General features: G+C 56.2%; 1 protein-coding gene across 5 annotated transcripts in view; it reads right to left on the bottom strand.

The window, feature by feature from the left end:
• The window catches only part of TSPAN11 (tetraspanin 11), a 69,558-nt gene that overhangs the window by 5,141 nt on the left and 41,014 nt on the right, over nt 1-23,403 (bottom strand). For 2 of the 5 annotated variants that reach the window (XM_088801405.1, XM_088801404.1), the window contains 6 exons: nt 21,906-22,097; nt 4,985-5,059; nt 4,073-4,177; nt 1,139-1,297; nt 670-756; nt 403-487 (listed from right to left, as the gene is read on the bottom strand). In XM_088801405.1, the coding sequence (XP_088657531.1) occupies nt 403-487; nt 670-756; nt 1,139-1,297; nt 4,073-4,177; nt 4,985-5,059; nt 21,906-22,097 (703 nt within the window). Of the gene's footprint in view, nt 1-402; nt 523-669; nt 757-1,138; nt 1,298-4,072; nt 4,178-4,984; nt 5,060-21,905; nt 22,098-23,403 lie in introns of all 5 variants that reach the window. The other 3 variants (XM_088801400.1, XM_019717425.3, XM_088801402.1) reach the window with 3 other exon arrangements.

Here is a 23,403-nt window from a genome sequence, read left to right as displayed (position 1 = left end):
AAACAGCTGGGCAGAAGCAGGAAGCACTTGCTCGCTGTATCTGCCCCCGCCCCGGGGGTGCAACTCCCAACTCCTCTCCTCCTGATCCTTGATGAGAGTGACACATGAGGGTAACACTGACTTCCTGGACGGCGACTGGCAGAGGGGTAGAGCAGAGGGCATGGCTCATGCTCAGAGCAGAGAGCTGGGTGTACACCACAGAGCACATATCCACAGGCATGCGTGTGCATAGAGAAATGGCATGCACTCATACATACATGCATGCACAAGCACACCCAAATACATACATGAGCACACAACCCCCACCATGGTGCATGCAGACACACCCATGGCCCCACACGTACCACAGCAGGCTGCACACATACCCACCCACATGTACACACACACGGTGCATGCACACACCTGAACCCACACTTGTACTCCTCCCAGGTCTCTTCCTTACAGGTTCAAGTTGGCCCCCAGGCCCCAGGCATTTTCCTTCATGTTTCTGGGGAAGAGAGTGGCCATGTGACTCACCCTTGGCTGCAAACGGAAGGGGAGAGAAGAGGAGAGGAGAGGGCAGGGCAGGGCGTGAGTGTGCAAAGGGTCAGTGGTCTGAGGTCTCAGCCAGTGGGCGAGGGGCTCAGCTCTTCTAAACAGACCTCTCTCCTAATCCCCTACTCAACTCACCTGCAGGCAGGCCACCCCGATGCCCACCGCCCCCATGAGCAGCAGGTGGTTGGCCAGGAACTGCTCCAGCTTGGTGATGCAGCCGCCCTGGAAGGCAACAGCAGGTCAACACACCTTGACCCGGCACCGGGTGAGCGTAGGGAGGGAAGGGCTGGCCGTGGTGCTGCATCCAACTGGCTGAGGGAAGGCCAGACTTATGGGGCCTGGCCCAGCCGTTCAATTGCCCACAGCCTTCTTGGGTGACCGGGCGGCTTGCTGTGATGTCCCAGAATCTCCCAGTAGCAGCTGTTCTCCCCTCCCCCCCACCGCCCCGGCTTTGTGGGGACTTTAAAGGCCCAGTACTGTTGACTCCTTGCCAGTGAATAAGTGGTCCGTCTTCCCCCAGCCTGTCACTTGAGCCTGTCTTTCAGGGGCCCCTGGATGGCCAGCTGGGCCCTCTGTGTGCCCCAGCTGGAGCTCGGGTGCTCACCTCCACCTTGTAGATGTTGGAGGGGTGGGCCCTCTGGCCACAGCGGGCCACCACCGTCTTGCAGCAGCTGTCAGGCACCTGGCGGCCCTCGGCCTCCTGGGACAGAATGTAGGTGCTGTGCTGCCAGTCGGCCGAGCTGTTGCTTCCACAGCACTTGAACTGCAGGGAGAGGCAGAGCCTGGAGGTGAGGAGCCCATACGAGGCTCCTCCAGGCCTTGGTTACAGGGTGCAGGACACATTATTCAAATAGTAACCCAACCCATTTTGTTCTCCTAGGATTCTCCCCTTCCCCTGTTTGGATCCCAGAGCTGGTCTCTTTGGGATCAGAATTTGCCCGCAGGTCACCTCTTTGCTGCCTTAAGCATCCACCCAAGACCCTTAAGGAGATGATGCTGGTACCCTGGGGACAGGGAGGGTCTATGAGAAGATGGGCGGGTCCCTGAGAATGTGGGGCTGTGTACCATTGGGGACAGAGCTCAGGGCAGGGCCCAACCACCAGAGTGGTTTCCTGGTCATCTAGGGAGGCAGGATCCAGGCACAGGGACCCAGCCTTGCCAGAGGTCCCCATGTCCCCATTCAGGCCTTAAAGCCTCAGACCTGCAGGGCACAGAAGGTATCCCTGAGGCCACGGAGCTGGCAGCTCAGCAGGGACCAGAGGGGCCTGGTATGAGCATTAAGTAGGACTCCACACCTCCTGGGGCAGAGGCACCAGCCTGGGTAAAGGCGATTCAAATACAGGAAACTGGTTATTGCTCCCCCTCCTCAGTTGGGGGACTGAGACTTGGAGCCGCTACATGGGCCACAGATCATGGCTGTTGTGAAGCTGTCTGCGGTGTGTGGGGTGCGGGTGGGCTGGGGGTGCATTTAGTCCAGTTAATCAGTGTTTGTTAGGCACTGGCCTCAAACATAAGCCAGATGGCTCCTGCCCTCCTGAAGCTTGTCCTTTCCTGCCATCTAGCAGGAGAGACAACAGGAGCTTGCATGTGGCACAGAGGTGGAAGGGACATTGGCCCTGCTCATTGGCCAGGAAAGGCCCAAGGAGAGGAGGCGCCGTGAGGAGTCAGGCAGAATGGAACAGCACACAGAGCTGGGAACGGCAGGGGAGTGCTAGGAGTCACGTGGGAATGTGCGTCTGCGTGTCGCCTGGGTGGGTAATTTAGCCTCTCTGGGCTTTGGTTTCGTGCTCTGCAGAATGGAGATTACAGGGGACCTGCAGACGGGGCTCTGTGAGGACTGAAAGGGGCGGTTCACGGAGAGCACTTGGGGAGAGTCCCGCCCAGGATCGGCAGTTAGTAAGAGACACCGACCGTCTGTTGTTGTCATAGTTGCCTGAATACAGCACGTGGGCATCATTCACAGACACGAGGCGAGGCCGGGGCCCAGGGGCTGGCCTGGGCTTGAAGCCCCTGCCTTCTTGGGGCTCAGTTTACTCATGCCTAAGGTTCAGGCCCATGGTCGGTCATGCCCCTCGGGTCTAACTGTTCCTGGCAAGTGAGAGGACCCATGCCACGTGGTGTAGTGCCCACGAGGCCTCCAGTGGTGGTACAGTGTTCGCTTCCAGCTGTGCCTGACCTCATGCCGTTCCCTGTTCCTGGCCCGCCCCTCCCATCCTCTCCACCTGAGCAAAGCCCCTTCCTGGCCCCTCCAGTCGGCCTCCCCATCCCCTGCTCTCCACTCTGAGGGTCTCCCCAGCCTAGCACTGACAGCATGTCACCTGTTGCCCTGAGGGCAGGGGGTTGGGCACAGTTACTCACATGAGAAGCCCAACAAGTGTAGACTGAGCTTCGGACGGGCTGCCGGCAGTGTGTGTGGGCCTAAGCATACAGGTGTGGGTGTACCTGTGCGTATGAGTCCACAGGTGACGCTGGCCACTATTTCAGAGGATAAGAGACCCCTACATGTGAAGCTGAGACAGTCTCGGAGAGGTGGGGAAGGTGCCTCCTCAGCCGAACTAAGGTGCCCCTAGAGTTCAGAGCCCACCACCCTTTTCTCCCTTTCCTTGCCTGGTGTTCCCACAAAAGGACCAAGGCCTCAGCCCAGGTCTGTAGATACAGGATGGAGCAGAGATCAGGGTGAGGGTGGGGTGGCGTGGCAGGGAGAAGGGGTAGGTGGTGCTGCCTCAAATTTCAGACACAGAACCATCAGGACCCTGGGGTCAAGCTGGCCCCCTCCCAGAAGGCTCAGGCCTGGCACATCCAGTGGTTAGCTTCAGACCAAGCTGAGAATCACCAGCCACCTCTGGGCACAACTGGAGAACTTTCTGTGACGACAGAAATCCCCTTGATCTGTGCTGCCCACTGGCCACACACGGCTTGCAGAAGTTGCAATGAGGCTAGTGTGACTAGCGGCTACTGCTTGGGACCGCACAGGTCTGAGGTCCATTCGACCCTCCCCTCCCTCTGGCAGGACCGTGGGCCTCACTGCAGAGATCTGCTGAGGCTTTGGGAAGGAGAGACCACCTTGCTGCCTCCCAGCATTCTTCCTGATGGTGCAAAACAGGAGTTCTTGTAGCAGCTAACTGAAATACCTCTGCCTGTTACAGTTCACCCTTATGGGGCCTCAGCTGTCAGAGACCCCACTCCGTCCTGGGAAAAGAAGGCAGCTGTGACAATGGAAGGAGACAGGAGATGGCATTCTCCTGAGACAGCCAGCTTCCTGTCTACATGGCACCCAGAGGAGAAGGCAGCAGGGTAGGGTCTGCAGGAAACAGTCGGGGGAGTCATGTGCAGAGGAGGACGGAAAGAACAGGATTAAGTAAGCACTTTTCATGGTGGGTGGGGCTTCTACCTATGTACACATCTTAATGCTCACATAGCCTAGGAAAACTGACGTTGAAAGAAGGTAAGTAACTTGCCCAAGGCCACACAGATAGAAAGGGACAGAGTCAGGACACGAAGCCATGTCTGCATGGCCGTCGTGCCCAGGAAGGCTTACATCCTGCTGTAGACGGTCTACCGAGGTGGTGATCTCGGAGGCTCCGGGCTGCCCGTAGTTCTCAGACAAAGTCCTGGTCAAGTGCCGCTTCAGCTCATCACTCAGCTGGGGGGTGGAGAGGGGAGGTGACATCAGCAGAGCCCCCCATCCTGGTCCCCAGGCCTGCTCCAAACCACGCCAGCTAACTCCAGAGCACCGTGTTCCTTCAAATGGGGCCATGGGGCCATTTCCCAGACAGTATAATGGGATGCTCCACACGAGACCCCACAGAAGACAAAATTCACAGAGATGATGCAGCAAAAGCTGGGAGACAGGGGGAGGAGACAGCTCCTAGACAGAGGGTGCTTTTAAATATCTGTTGATTTTCATTTTGATTATGAGATGATATTCAAAATATTTACAGTCATTCCCCTGTGGGTACCCTGGCGTGAAACAACCAGCCTGCCCCTCCCAGCCAAATGTCAGCCTGGTCATGACCTTGAACCCCTGATTCACAGGGCACCTGGTTCGGGGAGGGGACTGAATGGCCCCTCCATCCTTGTCCAGTGGCGCAGGCGCAGCGTGGCACTGTCTTCATAGCCCAGCATGTAGCTCTCCCGGGCGTCTGGCTTTCTTTCCCCGTGGAGGTCTGACAGCCAACACTTGCTCCACCTCTCCTTGGCAGGGGCGAGGGACCATCCACCTGCCGTGGGAGCTCCCCCACCCCCACCCCCACCTGGCTCCCATGTGAAGATATCAGTATGAGCGGATGGAGCACAGAATTACTGGGACCGGGACAAGCAGCAGGAACCGCTGTGCCGAGGCCGCCCTGAGTGTTGCTGCCTCAGCTTCCCCGTCCCTCTGCACCCCTGCACCCTGCAGTGGCCTCCTGGAGGTGCTGATGGGGACACAGAAGGAAGAACTTCCACTCACCCTCTGGTAGTACACGTGGGCCAGGACCCCCGCCACCAGCTCAACGAGGAAGATCACGAGCAACAGGCAGAAATACTAGGAGCAAGGAGAGAAGGCGGTGACCCCCAGATGGGCCTGGGGAGGCAGAGGCACTTCAGGACCTCTGTGACTCATTTTCCTAAAGCACGAGCGAGGTGGGGCTACCTGTCAGGGATCCCCACCATCCACACACCTTCCCCCTCTTCCCGGTAACTCTGGGCACACCCGCCTTTGCTGGCTGCTGGCACGGACTTCCCCACTCATCACTTCACTCCCTGGTCTGTTGGCAGCTGGTTAATCCATCCACCTATCCAATATTTATTAAATACCTACTATATGCCAGATGTCATAAGACAGTTATTGCCCTCAAAGTTATTGGTGATAAGGAGGACAGATAAGTGATTATAATGATGTGTATAAATGCTACAATGGGGCAAGCCCCAGCAACTATGGGAGGCCCCTGGTGGGGGAGGGCAGTCAGAGAAGTCTTCCTGGAGGAGGTGACACCTGCATGGCCTCTCTAAGGATGAGCAGGCATTTGCCAGGTGAAGGAGGGAAGTACATGCCAGGCAGAGGGGAGAGCATGTGTGAAGCCTGGAGTGGCCTGGAGCAGAGCGTGGGGTGTTTGAGCTCAGGGAGTGGGGAACAGATGTGGCTGGAGTAAGGGGGCCGGCTGGCTGGGCAGCAGCAACCAAGTCTCTGGAAAAGCATAGGCAGAGAGCCTGGAAAGGGCATTGTGGGGGTTCTGAGTTCCCCTCACCACTGCCTGGCCTCCTCCAGGCTAGGGCTGCTCTGCCTGCTTCAGAACCCTGCTGCTGCTGACGGCTGTTCTGGCCGTGCTCTTGGCTCTGACAGGGGTGCATCCTCCCCCACTCCCACATGGCTCTGCAATCTGAGAGGCTCGGGACACTGCTGGATCCCAGTGTGCTCTTGCAGGAGGCAACAGGTCAGAAATGCACGTCAGGCCCACGTGGCTGGGAGAGGACAGGGCAAGGGATCTGAAGCAGGTTACAGGAAGCCAAGAGGGAAAGACGGGGGAAGGAGAAAGAACAAGAGGGAGAGGGAGAGGGAGAGAGGAAGAGGAGGAGGAAGAGGAAGAAGAGGAAGAGGAAGAGAAGGAAGAAGAAGAGGGAGAAGAAAGTTCTGGTGCCTGACATTGGCCCCTCTGGACAAGCACAGCCCCTGCTCCTGAGCACTGGTTGGTGATGCCTCCTCCCCCTCCAGGCACTGCCCATCTGCCTGGCCGCAGGAGGGCAGCAGCCCATGGTCCAGCCACTGGAGTGCAGGGAGTCCCAGCCTATGGGTGAGCTCTGAAACGCCAGGGCTCATTAAGTAGGGCAAGAATGTAGGCAGCAGTGTATGCGAGCGGGAAGGAGACAGCTGGCCGGGGATCCTGAGGGTTCTCGGAGTGGAGAACAGCAGCTGTGTGGTCAGTTCAGAGTCAAGACCACCAGTCCATGGGTCTGTAGGCCTTGTCCGACTGGACCCCAGAGCCCAGCATGGGGCTTGGCAAAGGCAGGGCTTAAACAGCACAGGGGACAGGGGATAGGACATTTGAAGAGGAAAAGAACTTTGACCCAAGAGCAAGACTTCCTTTCAAGTTAAGTGAATTGCCCACCTTTCCCTCAGGCATTTTTTGTGTGAGCCCATTGCCTGCCAGCATCAGAGCTGGCCACCAGCAAGGAAGCAGGGCAGCCATCTAATCTCTGAAAATATGGTGGCAGGCCTGCCCGCATCACTTGTGGGGCCCATGGCAAGAGTACAAATGGAGGTCCCCGGCCCCCCTCCCTTCCTGCCCCAGGCTCTGTGCTGCACCAGGAAAGGCCTCCAGCCTGCATGTCTATCCCTCTCTGCCCGTCCCCCAAGACCCGGCCCCTCCATCCCTTGGTGAAGATGTGAAGGAGGCCAGGTGTGGTGGAGTGTGGAGGGTGTAACAGCCTCAGGAAGCTATGCAGGCTCTGGATGGAGGCTCGGGAGGTCTGCACAGGACATTCCAAGTTCCTGGGTACTCGGGATGAGGTCTAGAAGTGGGGAAGGGAAAGGCAGTTTCCACGAGTGCACATTGCCTGGGCCCCTATGGACTTTTTCCACCATGGGGAGGGGTTTGGATAAAGGGGGACTGCACGGGGTCCCCGGCAAGGCTGTGTGTGCCTGGTCCTCAGAAGGTACTTCATGTCATCCATCATGGCAGGAGGCTGACGAGAGGCCTGTGGGGGCCCCTCTCTGCTTGAGGAGTCTGTTTGAGCAGGACCTGAACACCTGAAGAATGGTGGTGGACCGTAAGCCGACTTGGGCTTGAGCCCAGGCCCCACCACTTGCTAGCTCCGGATGGGTGACCACCGGCACCTTGGTGTGAATTAGAAACATGTGCTCCAACGAGAAAAATGTGGCTCAGTGAGCTGGCGAGCTGGATTTCAGCCTCCCCTAGATCCTTGTACAGGACGTAACCTCCGGGGCCATCCATGTGGCCCTGCCTGTGGGACTGAGCCAGTGTATGGCTGTACCCTGCCTGCCACCCCTAGGGGCACCCAACGGGAGGGGACTGGTGCTTTGTAGCCATCTGACCTGCTTTCTGCTCCCAGAGCTCATGGGTGGCAGCACGAGGTGAGCCGAGCTTGTCAGCGAGCAGCACACAGAGCTGCCCAGTCCAGGTTCTTGCCCTCCTGGGAGCTGTCCAGGCCACTGGACAGTGTGGCTGCCCTGACACCCACCTAGGAGGGTGTCCACCTTAATGTATGCACTGCACGGTCTCTGGGACATGCCTGGCCACAGTTCCTGTCTGACAAGGCTGCCCTCTCTGCTGGCTCCAACGTGATCCCCACTGCCCCTGTCCTGCCTCGGTCCCCTGAAGCCAGCTGTCATTCTGCCGCAGAACCATGTGTTCGGTGGCTGCCAGTCCCTCCCCAGGCTTCCTGGATACACACTATGTGCGCTCTGTGGTGTGGGAGCAGGAGATGATGGGGTGCCCAGAGCCGAATGGGAGGACGGAGGCCACTGCCAGCTGGGAGGGCAGCCACCTTCCTTCTGCGGGGACGGGAAAGGCTTCTCTCTCTACCACTGCTGTCAGGTGCGACTCAGGCATGGATGCTGCTCTCTGGGAAGTCATTGCCACAGATGCTATTGAAGCCTGGCTGGGGAGGCGGGAGGATGGGAAGGGAGCACCACATCTGTGACTTAATGGCAGGCTAAATTAGTACATGCCAGCCCCTCAGGAAGGTTCCCAGGCATCAAACATGCTCTCCAACCTGACAGAGTAGGTAGGAGGGTAAGGGCGCCGACCCTGCCAGGAGCTCCAGCTGTAAAGATGTCCTGGGGGAAAGTCAGGCTAGGTTGGGGATTTGGGGGGACCAAGGGTGGGGTGCCAAGGAGTGGACCTGCTGGGTGCTTGGTGGGCATGGGTGCTGGCTCCAGGCAGCAGCTTCGGCGGCAGGAGGGCTGCAGGTGTGTGACTCACCTGCATGGGGGAGGCCCTGAATCACACACGGCTCCTGTGCGACAGTCCCTGAGAGGCAGGCCCTACTTACTGGGAGCCTGCATTGCGGATCCTGGCAGCCCTGCCTCTGGAGCTGGCTGGTTGGAGTTTGCGCAATGGGGCTGGGCTGGTGGGGGTGTTGCCATGTGAGGCCGTGAGCTCCAGCAAATGCCTCACCTGTGCCGCTCTGGCCTGCATGGTCAAGCCTTTCCTGGCTCTCTCAGTCCAGAATCATCTCAGGGTTCCTAGGGCACAGACTGGCCTTGCAGATCTGCGAAGCATTCCTTCTGTTCCTGCACACAGCTCCTTACATAGAGGCCATGCCTTCTACCTCCATGCCTTTGCTCTCGCTGTTCCCGCCTGTCCCAGGTCGGTCACGGCCAGCACGCACCAGCTCAGGCCGGCAGTGGTTGTTGTCTGCCCGCACCCCCACCCCAATGCCTGCAGTGCTTCATCTGCCTCCATGTCCCGGACACGAGGACATTCGGCTCTGCTCCTTCCCTCCTTGACTAGACTCGGATCCGCCTCTGAGTCCTTCACATGTCTGCCATGCTGTTCCTCGCACGACAGTTTCCCGTAGGCCTTGGCTGGATGAGTGACATAACTTGCGCCACTGCTCCGTAGAGGTGGGTCCTGCTTCACGCGTTCCCCCTCAGCCTCCCAGAAGGACTGTAAGCTGCTGGGGCACAGGGCCCACGTTGTAGGTTCTTCTACCTCCTCCTCAGTGCCTGCTCACTGCTGGCCTGGCTGCGTGCCCGCTGAACAGCCCTGCCTTTAAGACATTGAGTGCCCATCTTATAGGGCATGCCTGTGACGCCGCGGGGTCTGGCCAGAGCATGCCAGCCCATGCTTCGGGGCAGGAGTCTAATCTTTTTTCTGATCTGTGGGTAGCACAGAATTGTTACTTCAGTCTAAGTCATATCAGAGGTTCTCAACCTGGCAAGATTTTGCCCCCAGGGGACATCTGGCAATGTCTGGAGACATTTTTTGTTGTCACAACTGGGAGAAGGAGAATGCTCTTGGCATCTCGTGGGTATCTGGCATCTGCTGTATGTCCTACAGGGCACAGGACAGCCCCACGACAAAGAATTATCAGAATCTAAGGCTGATGCTGGGACCTGATTTGTATGTGTCCCTATGCATAATGGGAGGTACACAAAAGATTTAAGGAAGGTTATCTAGTTCCTGAGAAGCCTGAATGGAACAGAGAAGCATGTGGGGGGTTGGACTCTGTACCTGCCTGGGAGGGCACCTTTGCAGCAGGAAGTTGCACGCCCTGACTCTAGGACGGGTCAGTGGAGGGAATGCCACCAGTCCAGGTCAAACCCGAGAGCTCTGGGTGCTTCCCTGGGGACGATGTGTTCTGAAGCAGCTGTAGATCCCTCCAGCTGTCCCTAAGGAGCTGGGCAGTGAGGTGTGAGCTACCATAAGGGTTGTATAACAGGCTGACTAGGAAGCATGACGGAGGTTTTGGAGCTACCTTTTGCCTTCTTTAAGTCTGGTTTGGTATTGATTTTGAATTATTAAACAAAAGTCAGTAAAAAGTTCTCCGGTACCTTGTGTGTAATTTCAAGGAGTCATATTTCAATGTCAGTGTTTACTGGGCCCCATGCCATCCTGCTTCTCCTAGCCTACCATGCCAGGGGAGGGCCCATGCTCCACCCGCAGAGCCCGCCATTCTCTAGAGGGGCCGCTAGAATGCATCTCCCTGGCCTATGGCTTAGGAGGTGAAAACCCAACTTAGGTGGGTGCACTGGTCTTGTTTCTCAAGACAGCAGGGGAAGCAGAGAAATGTAGGTTTTCTACAGTGTGAGTGGTAGAAAGGTATCCTTTCCACACACAAACATAACTACAGAGGGTGCCAGAAAAATGTATACACATTTTACGAAGGAAAGAAAACTATTAAAATTGTAATACTCAACATATACCGACACCAAAAGATGAATCCAAGTCACGTGTGACTTCTGTAATTACAAGAGGGGCTCAGAGTGGTTCCCATCAGCGTCCAGACACTTCTGATTACGATGAACTACTGCTTGAGCAACGCTGACCAAAGTGTCCACTTGTACACATTTTGGGGCACCCCTGGTGATAATAGTGATCAATTGCTCTCAGGCGCAGCCAGGGCAGTATTCACCCGAGCGCCCCCCAGGCGCACACAGCAGGTGCTCCAGGACGTGCAGGCACCTCTGTGAGCACTTCCCAGGCCCGCTCCCAGCCGCCCTCGGAGATGAGCCCTGCATCGCTCATCATGCTGCCACGTGAGCACACTGTCGGCCTCACGGGACCCACGAGCACACATGCGTGGAGAGGTGAAACAGCTTGTCTGAGGTCACTTGGCAAGAACATGGCTGAGACCGGAACTGAACCCAGCGATTCTGGTTGCAGGACCTCGTGTGCTTACCTGCTGTGGGCTGCTGTCGTCCTAACAGCTGATGGGTGGGGGGTGAGCTCGCTGAGCTAGCTCTTTAGGGTGGATTCAGCAGGTTCAGGTGGATGCAGGTGTCAGGAGAGGAATGACAGAGTGGTGACAGAGAGACGAAGGGGAAATCCAGAGACTCCCCAACCCCGACGCAATCCCCGCTCAGTCCCCATTCCTCAGGGCCAGCATGCAGGCCAGGCATGCTGCAGGCAGCCCCTCCTGGCCAGGCTGCCTCCCCCACCTGGGGCCCCGCCACCAGTGGCGCAGCAGGGGCTTCTGCCTGCTCCTTCACGCAGCTGCTGCACCCAGGGGTCACACAGCCTTGGGCTCTAAGATCCATGCCCACCCTCTCTGCCCTTCGCGTTACTCAGCCCAGCCTGCCTTATCTCCCAGTCTAGAGATAAGCTGGGCCACACTCCCTGTGTGCGCACAGCACCCCGAACACGAGCGAGGCCCTGGCCTCCAGGCCCCTGCTGCTCCATGCCGCCTGCCGACCACGTCTGCGTCCCGCAGCTGTTAGCCATGAAGCCGCAGCGGGGGCAAGGCCCACAAAGCCCTCCCTGAGGCAGAAGCTCCTGGTTGTGACCTCACTGCTGTTGTCTTTCTCAACCACGACCTGCCTTGCTGCTCTCACGCTGGTCCCACTCCTGGAACTGCGTACACTCTGATCCTTGTTTGCCCTCCTGCTCTGCCTGTATCTTGTTCTGTCTTCACAGGCCCTGCACATGGGTGAGAACTGAGCCCGCCCCCCCCAAGTCCTCCCTGACTTCCAACCCACTCAGCTTTTTGTGCCTGGTCTGCCCCTGCACTCAGGGCTGCTCCCGGCCCTTCCAGAGGGAACCATCTAAATCTTGGTCTGACAGAAACTAGTAGTGAGAATCCTAAAGAAAGCTCTTGTGGCTTCTGCCCCTAGAGCCCTCCATAAGAACAATGCCATTTCAAAATATGCCAAACTGGACCCCGAACATGGAAGGAACAAGTTTGGTAAGCCCAGAATGGGACCCAAGCCGTCATCTTCCCCCATAACACCTACCAAAGTGCCTTTCCTTTCATCTTTAATGGAACAGTTTGAACTAGAAGCAAAGGTGGATATTTTCTAAAACTATAGATCCAAAATGAAGCTGGAGGGCCGGCCCGGTGGCTCAGACAGTTAGAGCTCCATGCTCCTAACTCCGAAGGCTGCCAGTTCGATTCCCACATGGGCCAGTGGGCTCTCAACCACAAGGCTGCCGGTTCGACTCCTCGACTCCCGCAAGGGATGGTGGGTTGTGCCCCCTGCAACTAGCAACGGCAACTGGACCTGGAGCTGAGCTGCGCCCTCCACAACTAAGACTGAAAGAACAACAACTTGAAGCTGAACAGAACCCTCCACAACTAAGATTGAAAGGACAACAACTTGACTTGGAGAAAAAGTCCTGGAAGTGCACACTGTTCCCCAATAAAGTCCTGTTCCCCTTCCCCAATTAAAAAAAAAAAAAAAAGAAAGCTACAAAATAAAGCTGGAACCACATAGAACTCTCTGAACCAAACCAATACTTTCTTTCATGAGAGGCTCTGCGGGAAATCTGCAGAAATGTTTCTCATTGTGACATCACGGTGACTAATTAGAAATGGAGTCTTCAGATGGACTCCCACTGCATGGGACACTCTGAGCCCCAGGTATGGTTTCTGGGGCAGAGTCACGGAGATGGGGCAGCTCAGCACCAGCTGGCAACATCCTTGACGTAAGTTTTAAGCACTTTATACAACTGGACTTGGAATTTCTCCATTGGACTGATTCTGCCACAAAGAAGGGAGCTTTGCTGAAGCCTTTCTCTTCTGTCTCCTCCAACACTCTGCACAGTTAGAGATGAAAACCAAGCCACAGTCAGAAAGCCGAGGCGGGTTGTCCCCACGGCTGGTGGGGGGAGCAGACGCACTAGTGTAGTCCGTCTCAGGGCAGCAGAGCAGCAGTGAGGGAGGGAAAGAACTGAGATGTGCCAAGGTCAAGTCCCACAGAGCAGAGCCCCGCCTGTGGCTCCCCGCTTGGCTGTGTGTGAAAGGAGTACAGCAGCAGGCAAGGGAGGGCAGGGAGCTCCGAACAACCAAGGCCAAACAGGAAAAGATGAAGCCAGCTGTTTAAGCAGCAATGACCTCAGGGAGCATTATTTTCTGGCAATTAACCCCTGGCTGGAGGCAGTCAGGGCTCAGAGGTGCAGCTGTCTGGCCTGTTTGTGCAGAAAAGAGAGGATGTGGATTTGGGAGCTTTGAGCCATTCCTGCAACAAGATGTCACTGTTGGAAGGATGAAGGTTACCTCAACGCCCTTCTGGCCCCCGCCAGGGCTCACAGCCCGAGCCATCCAGCCACAGCCATGCCGGATGCTGGGACACAGCCATTCCACCTGGGGCTGCTCTATGGGAAGACTCGCGGGTGTGCTCTGGCCGGTGGCTGACAGCTGATGCTAATATCCAGTTCTGGCCCAAGGGGCTGGGAGGGAGAAGAGAAGCAGAGCAGGGCTGGGGTGAGGAAAGCTGGTCAACCAAGTGAGGAAAAGTTGGAAGAGGGCAGCGGAGGAGCAAATCAGGCTGCGGGGAGGCAAGAGATATTCAAGAGACACACGAAGAGAATGCAGCTGAGGCCATCCAAAACCCAAGCCCAAGGGTTGGGGGTCCAAGGATCACACTGTGTATGTGGGGGAGGGGGGTCATAGGAGGAGAACTGTAAGCCAAAGACAGGCGTCCACTGGACAGCAAGGCGTCCCGGGACTGCTGAGTCCAGTATGAGTGGGCTGAGAGGGCAGGCTCCAGAATGGACAGTAGTGCCTGGCCAGCTGGCTGAGGGGTGACCACCAGACTCCCCTGGGGAGACGCAGCCCAGGGAACTTGGAAGAGGCTTCTGCTGGTGGATTTAGGCATGGAGGGAGTGACTGATAGCTGCCTACTAGCCCCCTGGAAGGGCCTAGATGTTCCTGCTGGCGGCCTTCTCACAGGCTATGGAGAGATATGGTACAGCCTGCGTGCACGCTTGGAACAGAAGGGATTGTGCCTGGGCCAGGGTAGGACAAGTGACAGGCACTCCAGGATGGGACTGCTGATGGCACTTCTAGGACAGCGTTGTCTACAAAGGGACAGGGGAGGCTGAGCAGGAGAAACCGCTACCACATCCGAAGGTTGGGAAAAGTCCTGGGGCTCAGAGAGGACAGAGCTCTGACCAAATCCAAAAAGGAATTTAACTCCCCACAGGGTCCTTTGTCTTTTAATGCAGGTGTCTTGCCTTCCTCTTTAGACTCCAGGCCAAGAACCCGGTCTTAACCCCTTTTGTGTCTCCTTCCCTTCTCACCCTCGTGTCCAGCAGACCAAGAAATTCTGGGAATGTGCTGGAAATGCTTGGTGAGGTCCAAGAATTAGGCAGCCTCATCAGTGTAACATGGAGCATGAGATGCAAAAAATTGGAGGAGAAGGTGGTGGAAATTAACTGGCTGTAAAAACTATTGCATATAGAAAATTTGCTGCTACAGGTAGGCAGTGATCAGGTACATCTCTGCAGCCTGAGAAAGGTGGATCAAGACCCAGAATGGTGCTGGTCAGAGGAAAGGGTGAGATCACCCAAGTTGCCCTGGCCTGGGAGTCTGGGCCCGGCTTGCCTCTGTGAAGATGCTGTGTGACCCTGGGTGAATCACTCACCCGCTCTGGGCCTTCTGCATAAAATGTAGGGTTTAGATGGGAAGAATGTCTTGGTGCTGCTGCTTCTTTGGTCTGTCAGTGTCAGGACAGAGCCTCCTCTCTCCTAGCTTCCTGCTTCCCTGCAGGGACATCTAGAGGAACACCCAGCTTCTCCCCCTTTCCTTACTCACTGCTCTTCTCTGTTTGGTGGGGGAGCCTTATTCCCTCCTTCCCTTCCCTCCCTCCCTTGCTCAGGACAGCCTGTCCTCAGGATGCCATATTCTCTGCTCTCCGCCATGCAATGAGTTCAGTGAGGCAGGTCTCAGTGAGGCGCCCAGTCTGGCCCTTATCCCAGCCACAGCTGAAGAGTCGCTAAGGCTTTAGGCTGCTGAGATAAAGCCACACACTCCAATCAGCTGCATTAGTAATAAAGACGACCTTTGACCGCCTTCTCTGTTTCCTGGGTCTTATTTTTCAATTGATGTTAAGCTCCCCTAAAACGTCAGTGTGAGGTACAGGGCCATTGAGCAGGGCACCGAGCATCAGTATGGAGGCACAGATTCCCAAAGCCAGTGTGAGGACATGGCAGACAGAAGCACTTCCAGACAGCGGTGCAGCCACACCCGTCCTGCTCCCACGGGGGTGGGGGACCTGCAGCTCCGAGGCTGGGAATGAGTGTGGATCAGATGGAAAGGAAGGAGGGTCCTGCCCTCTCATCTGCCATGGCTCTTGGCAGGGAATGCAGACAACTCTGGCTCCCTGGGGAGGTGCGCTAAGCACAGTGGGGAAATGCCCTGTTTCTGTAAGTGACTGACGGGCCCTCACAAGCCCTTTCCTCTCTCCCTCCCATGGAGTAGAGCAGCAATACCGACCATTCTCAACAGCCACGACAGTCCCTATATGGGGCCCCAGGAGGAGATTTTCCATCCAGATCAAGTCCCTCAGCTGGCAGCCCACCTCCAGGTTATCTTAGGTGGGTGTGTGATTGTGCAGTAAGGTTCATTTTAACATCAGCAGGAGAGATGTGGTGCAGCGTGTAGGGACCTGTAGTGTCACCGGGAGGAAGGAAACAACATTTGTCTTCCCAACAATTAGTTGAAGGACTATCTGCTGTTCAGACCATCCATTCCGAGGCTCCCCTCTCAAGAGGCTCAGTTATCATTGTGCCTCGTTATGTGACAGCGACTGTAGCATGTCTGTATCCAGTTACATAGTTAAACCCAGAATCCACCAAGGAAAGGAAGCAGGAAGCTGAATGATGGACATAAACTCTTGGATTGGGGATGCAAACAGGTGCTGCTTACCAAGCATCCCCTGCCTTTCTGCAATACACACACACACACATGCAAACACACACAGACAGACACGCACAGAGATACACACACACACAGACATACATATATACACACACACACAAACACAGACACACACACAGACACACAGAGATACGTACACACAGAGCTTCGTTCTCTCTCTCTCTCTCTCTCTCTCTCTCTCTCTCTCTCTCTCTCTCTCTCTCTCTCTCTCTCTCATTCCAGCCCTGCTCTGAGACTTGCTCAGGGTCCCGGCTTAGGGTGGGGAGACAGCCAGCCCCCTCTGGGTGGTCATGCACCCACACATAACCAAGTTGGGCTTTTCCCTGACTAGGCCCAAACGCTTTCTTTGGCGCACACACAAACAGAGCTGATTTCTGCTGCACTGCCAGCACCTGGAGGCTTGATCGCCACTTTGGAGTAAATCAGGTGGCAGTCAGTCGGTTGCCGACCCTCGATTGTTCCCTCAGGGCTTCATTTTGCAGCTGGAGTGCAAAGCGCGGTCCCGAGTCACAAGAAAGGCGAGTCTCATTCTCATTTCCTGTGTTGGAGGCACCCAGAAGGCCAACCTGGGGCAGCGGGGAAGGCCCTGGACCAAGCCTTGGGTGCTGACAGGGCTCTGCCAGCTCCTGGCTGCATGACCTTAGGCAAGTCTTTTAGTCTCTATGGCAAGGGAGAGGGGTGGAGAGTTCATCTCTAAGCAGCCTGGCAGTCCCGCCTGCACAGCCCCTGAGCTAAGTGAGGCCGATGAGAAGGAGGCTGATGGGGACATTTGCCAGGGTCTTAGGGGCGGCGGGGCCGTGTTCCATCGGGCAGCTGTGTGGTTGTCCTGCCAATTTCAGCCCAAGGCCTTTCCCGAATGACGTCAGCAGGACCAGCTGGGAGAGGCCGAGCACAGGCGCTTGTGCAGCCATCTCAAGCCTGGTTCTTGGGGATACTTGTCTCCTGTTTCCAGAAGAGCCTGGAAATACTCATGTTGTCCATTTCCCTGCCTCCCTGCCTCCCTGCCAGATGAGGACAGGCCTCTCGTCCCAGTGAAAGGAGTTGGGGCTTCTCAAAGCCCTGCAGGCAGGACCTGTTCCTTTGGAGCATGTGGGCAGCTGACCCAAAGGTCAAAGTGCCACCAAACAGATGAGGCTGCAACTACCCTGGCTGGGTGGCTGCTGGAGCACTGACAAAGTCATGTGTGGTGAGAGATAAGCCCTGGGAAGGACACAGTCAAACCCCCTTGACCCGGGACCCAGCTCCCTCTCTCCTTCCTCGAGCACCAGCTTCTACAACGGCAGCAGCCAGCCCAAGCGTGGGACCTGGGAGTAATGGCCCTAAGAATAGTTCTACTTACGTAGGCTCCTTCTCAAAGGAGCTTGGTCATGGTAATGGAGATGCAAATGATAATTCTAGCCACGGTTTATGATCTTTATATAATATGGTGACTCTGCTCCTAAGACCCAAGGTACTTCCTCCTTATCCTCACACCTCACCTCCCGTGTAAAGGTGGGGACAGCAAGGTGGCCAGGAGCGGCCCAGTGACTTCCCTAATTGCAGAGCTTGTCGGGCAAGCGACTCCACAACCTGCTTCTGAGCCCTGGCCCTTGGCTCTAGACCTTACCGCCCTGCTTACCCAAGTCTGGGTGTGTCTGATGGAGGTGCTGCAATCGGGGTCCCTTCATTTCCAGAAACTGGTTCTAGAACTTCTGACTTCTAATTCCATCCCACAAATATAAAAGAGCTCCTGACAAAGACCCAGTTTAGCCAGGACCATCCATCATAATCTTCATCTGGCTTAAGATATAAAAGTTTTTGGAGCCCACACTCAAAACTCTAAAAATATCCCTTTCTTTTGATCAGGGTGGCGTCCGGCCTGGTCACTGGCCTTCGGCTGAGATGGCCTGAATTATCGGGCTCGCTCACGCAGCCTTCACTAAAAAAGAAGAGCTGGTGTGAATAATTCAAACCCCATTCTCTTTCCCCCTCTGCAGATTTCCGCCGCCAAGCCGATCCTCATCTCAGCACCAGCTAAGATGTGCTATTCCTGTCCCTGATGAACAGTTCCTTCTGAGGGGCTGCACCTGTGCTGCCTGGGAGGCAGGGCCCGGGCAGGACGCCGTGGCCTGTGGGAGCTGGGCTGCCCTCTCTGGTAGTTCTCGGGGATTTCTGATGTCAGGCCTCCCCCGACTCCTGCTCCAAGCTGGACACACACCCTCCGCATGAATGGTCTTTCATCTTTCCCTCGCCTTTTGGGGGACCACTGTGTACAGAGCTTACAGAGCTAGACTCACCGCATTTCTCCTCTGGAGTTTGCTCCAGCCTTCAGCTGATTAAAGATTTCAAAAGGAAGTTAAGACAGGGATTGCAGAAAAATGCAATGAGACCAGGAAGGAACCTCCAGGAAGCACAGAGCACTTGTAAACCGCCTTCATCACAGCACTTGCCTCTAAATTGGAGCCTGGGTTTTAAAAGCCCTACTTGTGTTAGCACAAGAAAGGTCTTACAGCCACCTGTTAAACAATGAAGTGCTCAGTAATTCAGGGCTGATGGGCCCGGATGTGGATTCTTAGCATTTTCTGCTTCATGTGTGTTCTGTCCTTGGGCCAGTTCAGTCTTTGCTTCTTTCAGAGGTGGCAGGGAAAAGCAAAGGAAGATGCCAGGCTTCAAGTTTTGCTGCTTGTTCGGCCCTGTCCCCACACTCCTGGGCTGGTGGCTGTGCACATGTGATGTGCGTGCGTGCACATTTTCCTGACCTCACTTTTGAGCTGGCACCTCTCTGATGTGTTTGGTTACTGATGATGGATCAGAGAATCCTTCAGTTCTGTGGGATGGGGTAAAGTGGCGCTGAGAAGAAGGAAGGGATGTCGTCTGTCCAGCAAGCCCTGTGCCCCCAGCACTTGCTCAAGGCTTAGTGGGATGAGAAGACCCCTCGTTTGCTGACCCTCTGAAGCTGGGGTGAGTGGTATGCGGCAGGCCTGCAGGCAAGCCCGAGGCCACGCTTCCCTGTGCAGCCCTGGGAACAGGGCTTGGTCCCCCTGGGCAGGCCTCTGACCACACACCTGTCAGGGTGGAGACACCTGTTTTCATAGTGGCTCAGCCTAGATCATGGAATAGGTCCCGCAAATGGATCGGGTAAGAAGGGAGTGAGGAAGGGGAGGCTGTGATCGGTGGCTCGGAGAGCAGAGTGCTATCAGTTACAGAATCTCAGGCTTTCCTTCTGCTTGTTGAGATTCCCAAGGGGAGCGGCTCTTATGTGAGACTTCCCCAAAAGTCAGTAATGCTGGGTATCCTTCATTAATACCTGGATGACCCACACTCTCACCCACCCCGTGTCCTGCAGCCTGGAAACCTTTAGATGGACGGTTGGACCCACTGACCCTCAAGTCCCCTTCTGAATGGGCACTCCCTGCCCACATGCAGTTATTTCCATACTGTAAAGCAAGGAGCTTCTAGCCCCCCCCTCAGTCTCCTGCCCCCGCGTTCTGGCTCGGCCCTGCAGGGAGCCCTCCCTCATTCCCACCCCGATCTTGCAGCAGCTGCTTTGCACTGACAGTCACAAACATGGAGAGCGTGTCCCTCTGCACACGCTATCCCTCGCGACCTCCTGTCCCTCTGCCGTCTGTCACGCTTGGCCTCCCCAGGGGACGTGGATACTTGGAGCTGATGTTAACAGATTGGAGCCCACTTCTGCGCCCCACACCTCCCAGGCCAGCTTTCTCAGTGTACGGAGGGGTGAAGAATGCCTTTTGGAGGCAGTGTGGTATGGGGGTCGGAGCATGGGCCTGGGGCCCGGACTGCCGACCACTTCCACACAGTGTGACCTGGGGCAAACCGTTTTACCTCTCTGCACCCCAGCTTCCTCGCTGTAAGATGCACACCTCATAGGCCGGTGAGGGTGACATGAGTTCACATACATGAGTGCTCAGAACAGTGCTGGGCACAGAGAGGTCACGCCTACTGTGACTTTGCAGGGCTGCTGCTGTCCGGATAGAGCGAGTGGCTCTCTGTGAGTGGTGTCCATTTGTGTTCTAATTGTGTCCCTGGTGGAAAGTGGGGGGCTGTTTCCCGGTGCTGCAGGGGCCACTGGTCTTAGGGGCTTCTTTAGGACCCAAAGAGCTGACTCTAAGTGAGAAGGAAGACTCCCAAGTGAGGGCCTCTGCCTTCCCTCTTGGGCTGTAGAGGTGAGTCCTGTCTTCCCACAACGAGATTACTTGGTGGGCGGGAGGGGCAGCCAGCGAGCACACAGCTCAGCGGCTGCCTCTGCGGGCAAGAGGGCTTAGCCTGAAACCCAAGGCTTCATGAAGGCCCCGCTTCTGAAGGGACCAGGGCTGAGCAGGGCAAAGGTGGGGTCCTGGATAAGCTAGGGATGGGTTCTCTCGGCCCTGGAGGACCGGTCCCTGTGGGCCTCAGTCCCCACAAAGCTCGGAACCTCTGCCCCAGCCACCCCACATGCCCAGTCACTCGGTCACACCCTGTGCCATCCAGCTAACACTGATGAGGTTGGATGTCCAACAGGATGGCTAGGGCACGTGAGGGCTGGCTCAGGGCCACCTGTCCCACTGCTGGAAACACAGCTCGTGTCAGAAGCCATAGGTGCTGGGGCCCCTATGGGATTTCACTCTGCCAGTGGACCACCACCCATGTGGCCGGCTCTGGCTCTGGACTATCCCTCAGAGCAGATGTTAAGGCATTTTTCCAGGCAGGGGAGAGCCATCCTGCTGAGCCTGTCATGGGCACTTTTGTATCCAGAGCTACAAAAACTAGGTCACTGGTGGTGAGAGGCTACAGGGGACGACCCCTCCACTGCCTCCTGTTCCCTGGTGGACGTGCAAGGGCCGAGGCTGCCACGTCAGCGGTGGGCATGGGGAGGCAGGGTAGGGAGCAGCGCTCAGGCCTTCTTCCTGCTGCTCGACTCCTTTCAGGCTCAGCCTGGGTTCTCGCTGAGACTTGGATGGTGCTGGCCTCGGCCCTGCCTTGCTAAGTCCTGGTGTTTTGTGGCCTCTCTGCCCACATTGGCCGTGGCCCTCAGGAGGAGAGGGCGGGGAGCCTGCCTGGAACAGGTGCATGGGAATCAGGCGAGTCCCGAGCTGGACTCTGGCTTCTGCCCCTGCAGCCCACCCCGGCCTCCTCTCCTGACACTGAGCCAGGTGACAGCAGCCAGATTCCCAGAGATGCCAGTCAAGGAACCTGTGCAGCCCACGCCATCGCCCACGCAATCACACCTGTGTCTGATCAAGCTTCTAGATGCAGCTACCAGGAGGACACGGTCAACATCACAGGGATGTAATCAGAAAAGCAGGAATGGGAGAAAGTATAGGACACATGACCCGGCCCCTTCAACAAACTGCAAAGGACAATAAAGAGAGAGATTGACAGGGGAGCTTAGAGACTAACAGAGACCTAGGAGACAAAGTGACCAATTTAAGTACATTAGATTCTGATTCAAACAAACTTTAGAAAAAAAGAACAGTTTATGGGTCAGTTGGGGAAATGTGCAATTGCCTGGTTATTTCATGATATTAGGGAAGGACTATTAATTGTGTGTAGGTGTGATAATGGTATTTCATATTTTCTAATAAAGGACCCTACGTTTTTGAGGTACACCCTACAATATTTATAGACGACGAGACGCCTGGGATGTCAGGGGGGGGAGGAGCTGCGTACATGTCAGAAACAGGACCGGCTCTGACGTGACAGCTGCTGAGTCTGGGTGATGGGACATGGAGCTTCATTATGACATGCTTGTCATTTTGTATAACTTTGGAAATCTCCATGAAAACATCTGGAAGGAGAGGAGAAAGAGGAAGGGAGCCAACAGGGCCACCAGGACTGAGACTGCCCTCCTGGCTTTGATTCTAAGAACCCGGGGACTACGGCAGACAGCTGAGCCGAGGGCCCCACCCGCGCCAGCCCTCCCAAACCTCAGCTCCAGGCTGGGGCCACTATCATTGGTGGGGTTCTCAGTGCAGGAGCCTGACTGGGGGCCTGGGCTGGGCGCTGAGGGGCTCCAGCCTGGCTACCACAGGCCCTTCTTCCAGCCCCAGCGCTGGGCAGATGGCACTCACCATGGAGAGGCAGCTCCTGTCCTCCCGGATGATGGCGCCAAAGCCCAGGAAGCCAGTCACCATGACGAGGGCGCCGGCGAAGATGAGGATGTAGGCAGAGGCGGCGAAGGTGCTGGAGGCCAGGACGCTGAGGTAGCCGCTCTTCTCCACCAGGGTCCACACGCCCACGGCCAGGACGGCGGCCCCGCCCACCTGCAGAAATCTCCAAATCAGAACAGGGGGCGTGGGGGGGGGGTGGGCACAGCTACCATTTAGTGAACTACATCCCCAGCACTTTTTATGTCTCATCTCATTTAATCTTTCAAAGAGACTGTGAGGAGAGTGTGGGTCCCCAATTTATAGATGAGGAAGAGGAGGGTTGGAGAGGCTGGGCGACCTGTCCATGGTCACACACCTGAGTGAGTTGCAGGGACAGATTCTGAATCCAGGGGTGACTCCCAACTCCGTGCTTCTTACCACAATGGCTGTGAATCCCTGTCCCCATGAGGCAGGGAAGACAACTGCAATTGTGGGAAGACCACTGTGTCCGGACGCCTTCTCCCTGATTCCCAGCCACCCCATGCCCTCGCCCCGTTCATCCTATGTTTGCCCAAGGTGGGTGGGGGGGGTGCACCACCGGGTTTCTCATCTCTGTTCTACAGATGAAGAAATAGAGGCCCCGAGAGGTATGGTGAATTGCCAGAGGGCCTGCCTCTGCTTCTGGGTAATTAGGGGCTGGCCAAGATGAGCCCTCAGGATGCAGCCTGCACATCGGAAAGGACATGCGCTCCACAAGTGCTGGAGTCCCTCTGGGACCGCAGGAGGACTGGCAGGAGAGGAGATTTCTTCTTTGCTAACTGTCTGATTCCCTTTCAGCCCTGGAAGGGGGCAGGGACAGGACACTGCTGATTGGCAGGTCAGGGGGTGCGTCCTTAAGAAGGTACCTAGAAATAGAGCTGGGTGGCTTCCTGCTTGGTTCTTTCTGCAATGAGGCTCAATAACTCTTCCTGTGACTGTTCAGCTCAGCATAAGTGTGTGTGCATACGTCTTCAAGGTGCCACATGGGGAGTAGTAGGGGGTCTGCCCAGAGTTTGGGTGGGGGGCAGGACCCCTGGGACCTCTGACCATTTCTGCCATCTGTTCCTAGGAAGGCTGACCTCTCTGTCATTTAAGGATGAGTCCTCTTCCTCAGATGGGTGATGAATGCTCCCTCAAGGGGGCCAAAGGGAGAGAAGCCCCATGGGGCTCGTGCTGGTCCCTGCAAAGTGTTCCCATTGGCCCCAGAACAACTGTCTTTGTGACCCACCTTGTTATCTCACAGTTCTCTGTCCTGGGCAATCACAGGCATCTGCTGAGCAAATGGAAGGTGGTTCCTAGCAACTGATATGCACTTGGCACCTACATTACTCAACCACCATTTTCTCTTCTGAGCTTTGCAATACTTCTGTGAGGATAGGGCAGGGGGGCAAGGGCATGTATTAGCTCTGCTTTGCAGGTAAAGAAATTGAATCTTGGAGAG

This window comes from Rhinolophus sinicus, chromosome 1, assembly GCF_057876585.1.
Source record: "Rhinolophus sinicus isolate RSI-liver-muscle chromosome 1, RSI-T2T, whole genome shotgun sequence".
In the NCBI taxonomy this organism is placed as follows: Eukaryota; Metazoa; Chordata; class Mammalia; order Chiroptera; family Rhinolophidae; genus Rhinolophus; species Rhinolophus sinicus.
This window is presented reverse-complemented; position numbering and strand designations above follow the sequence as displayed.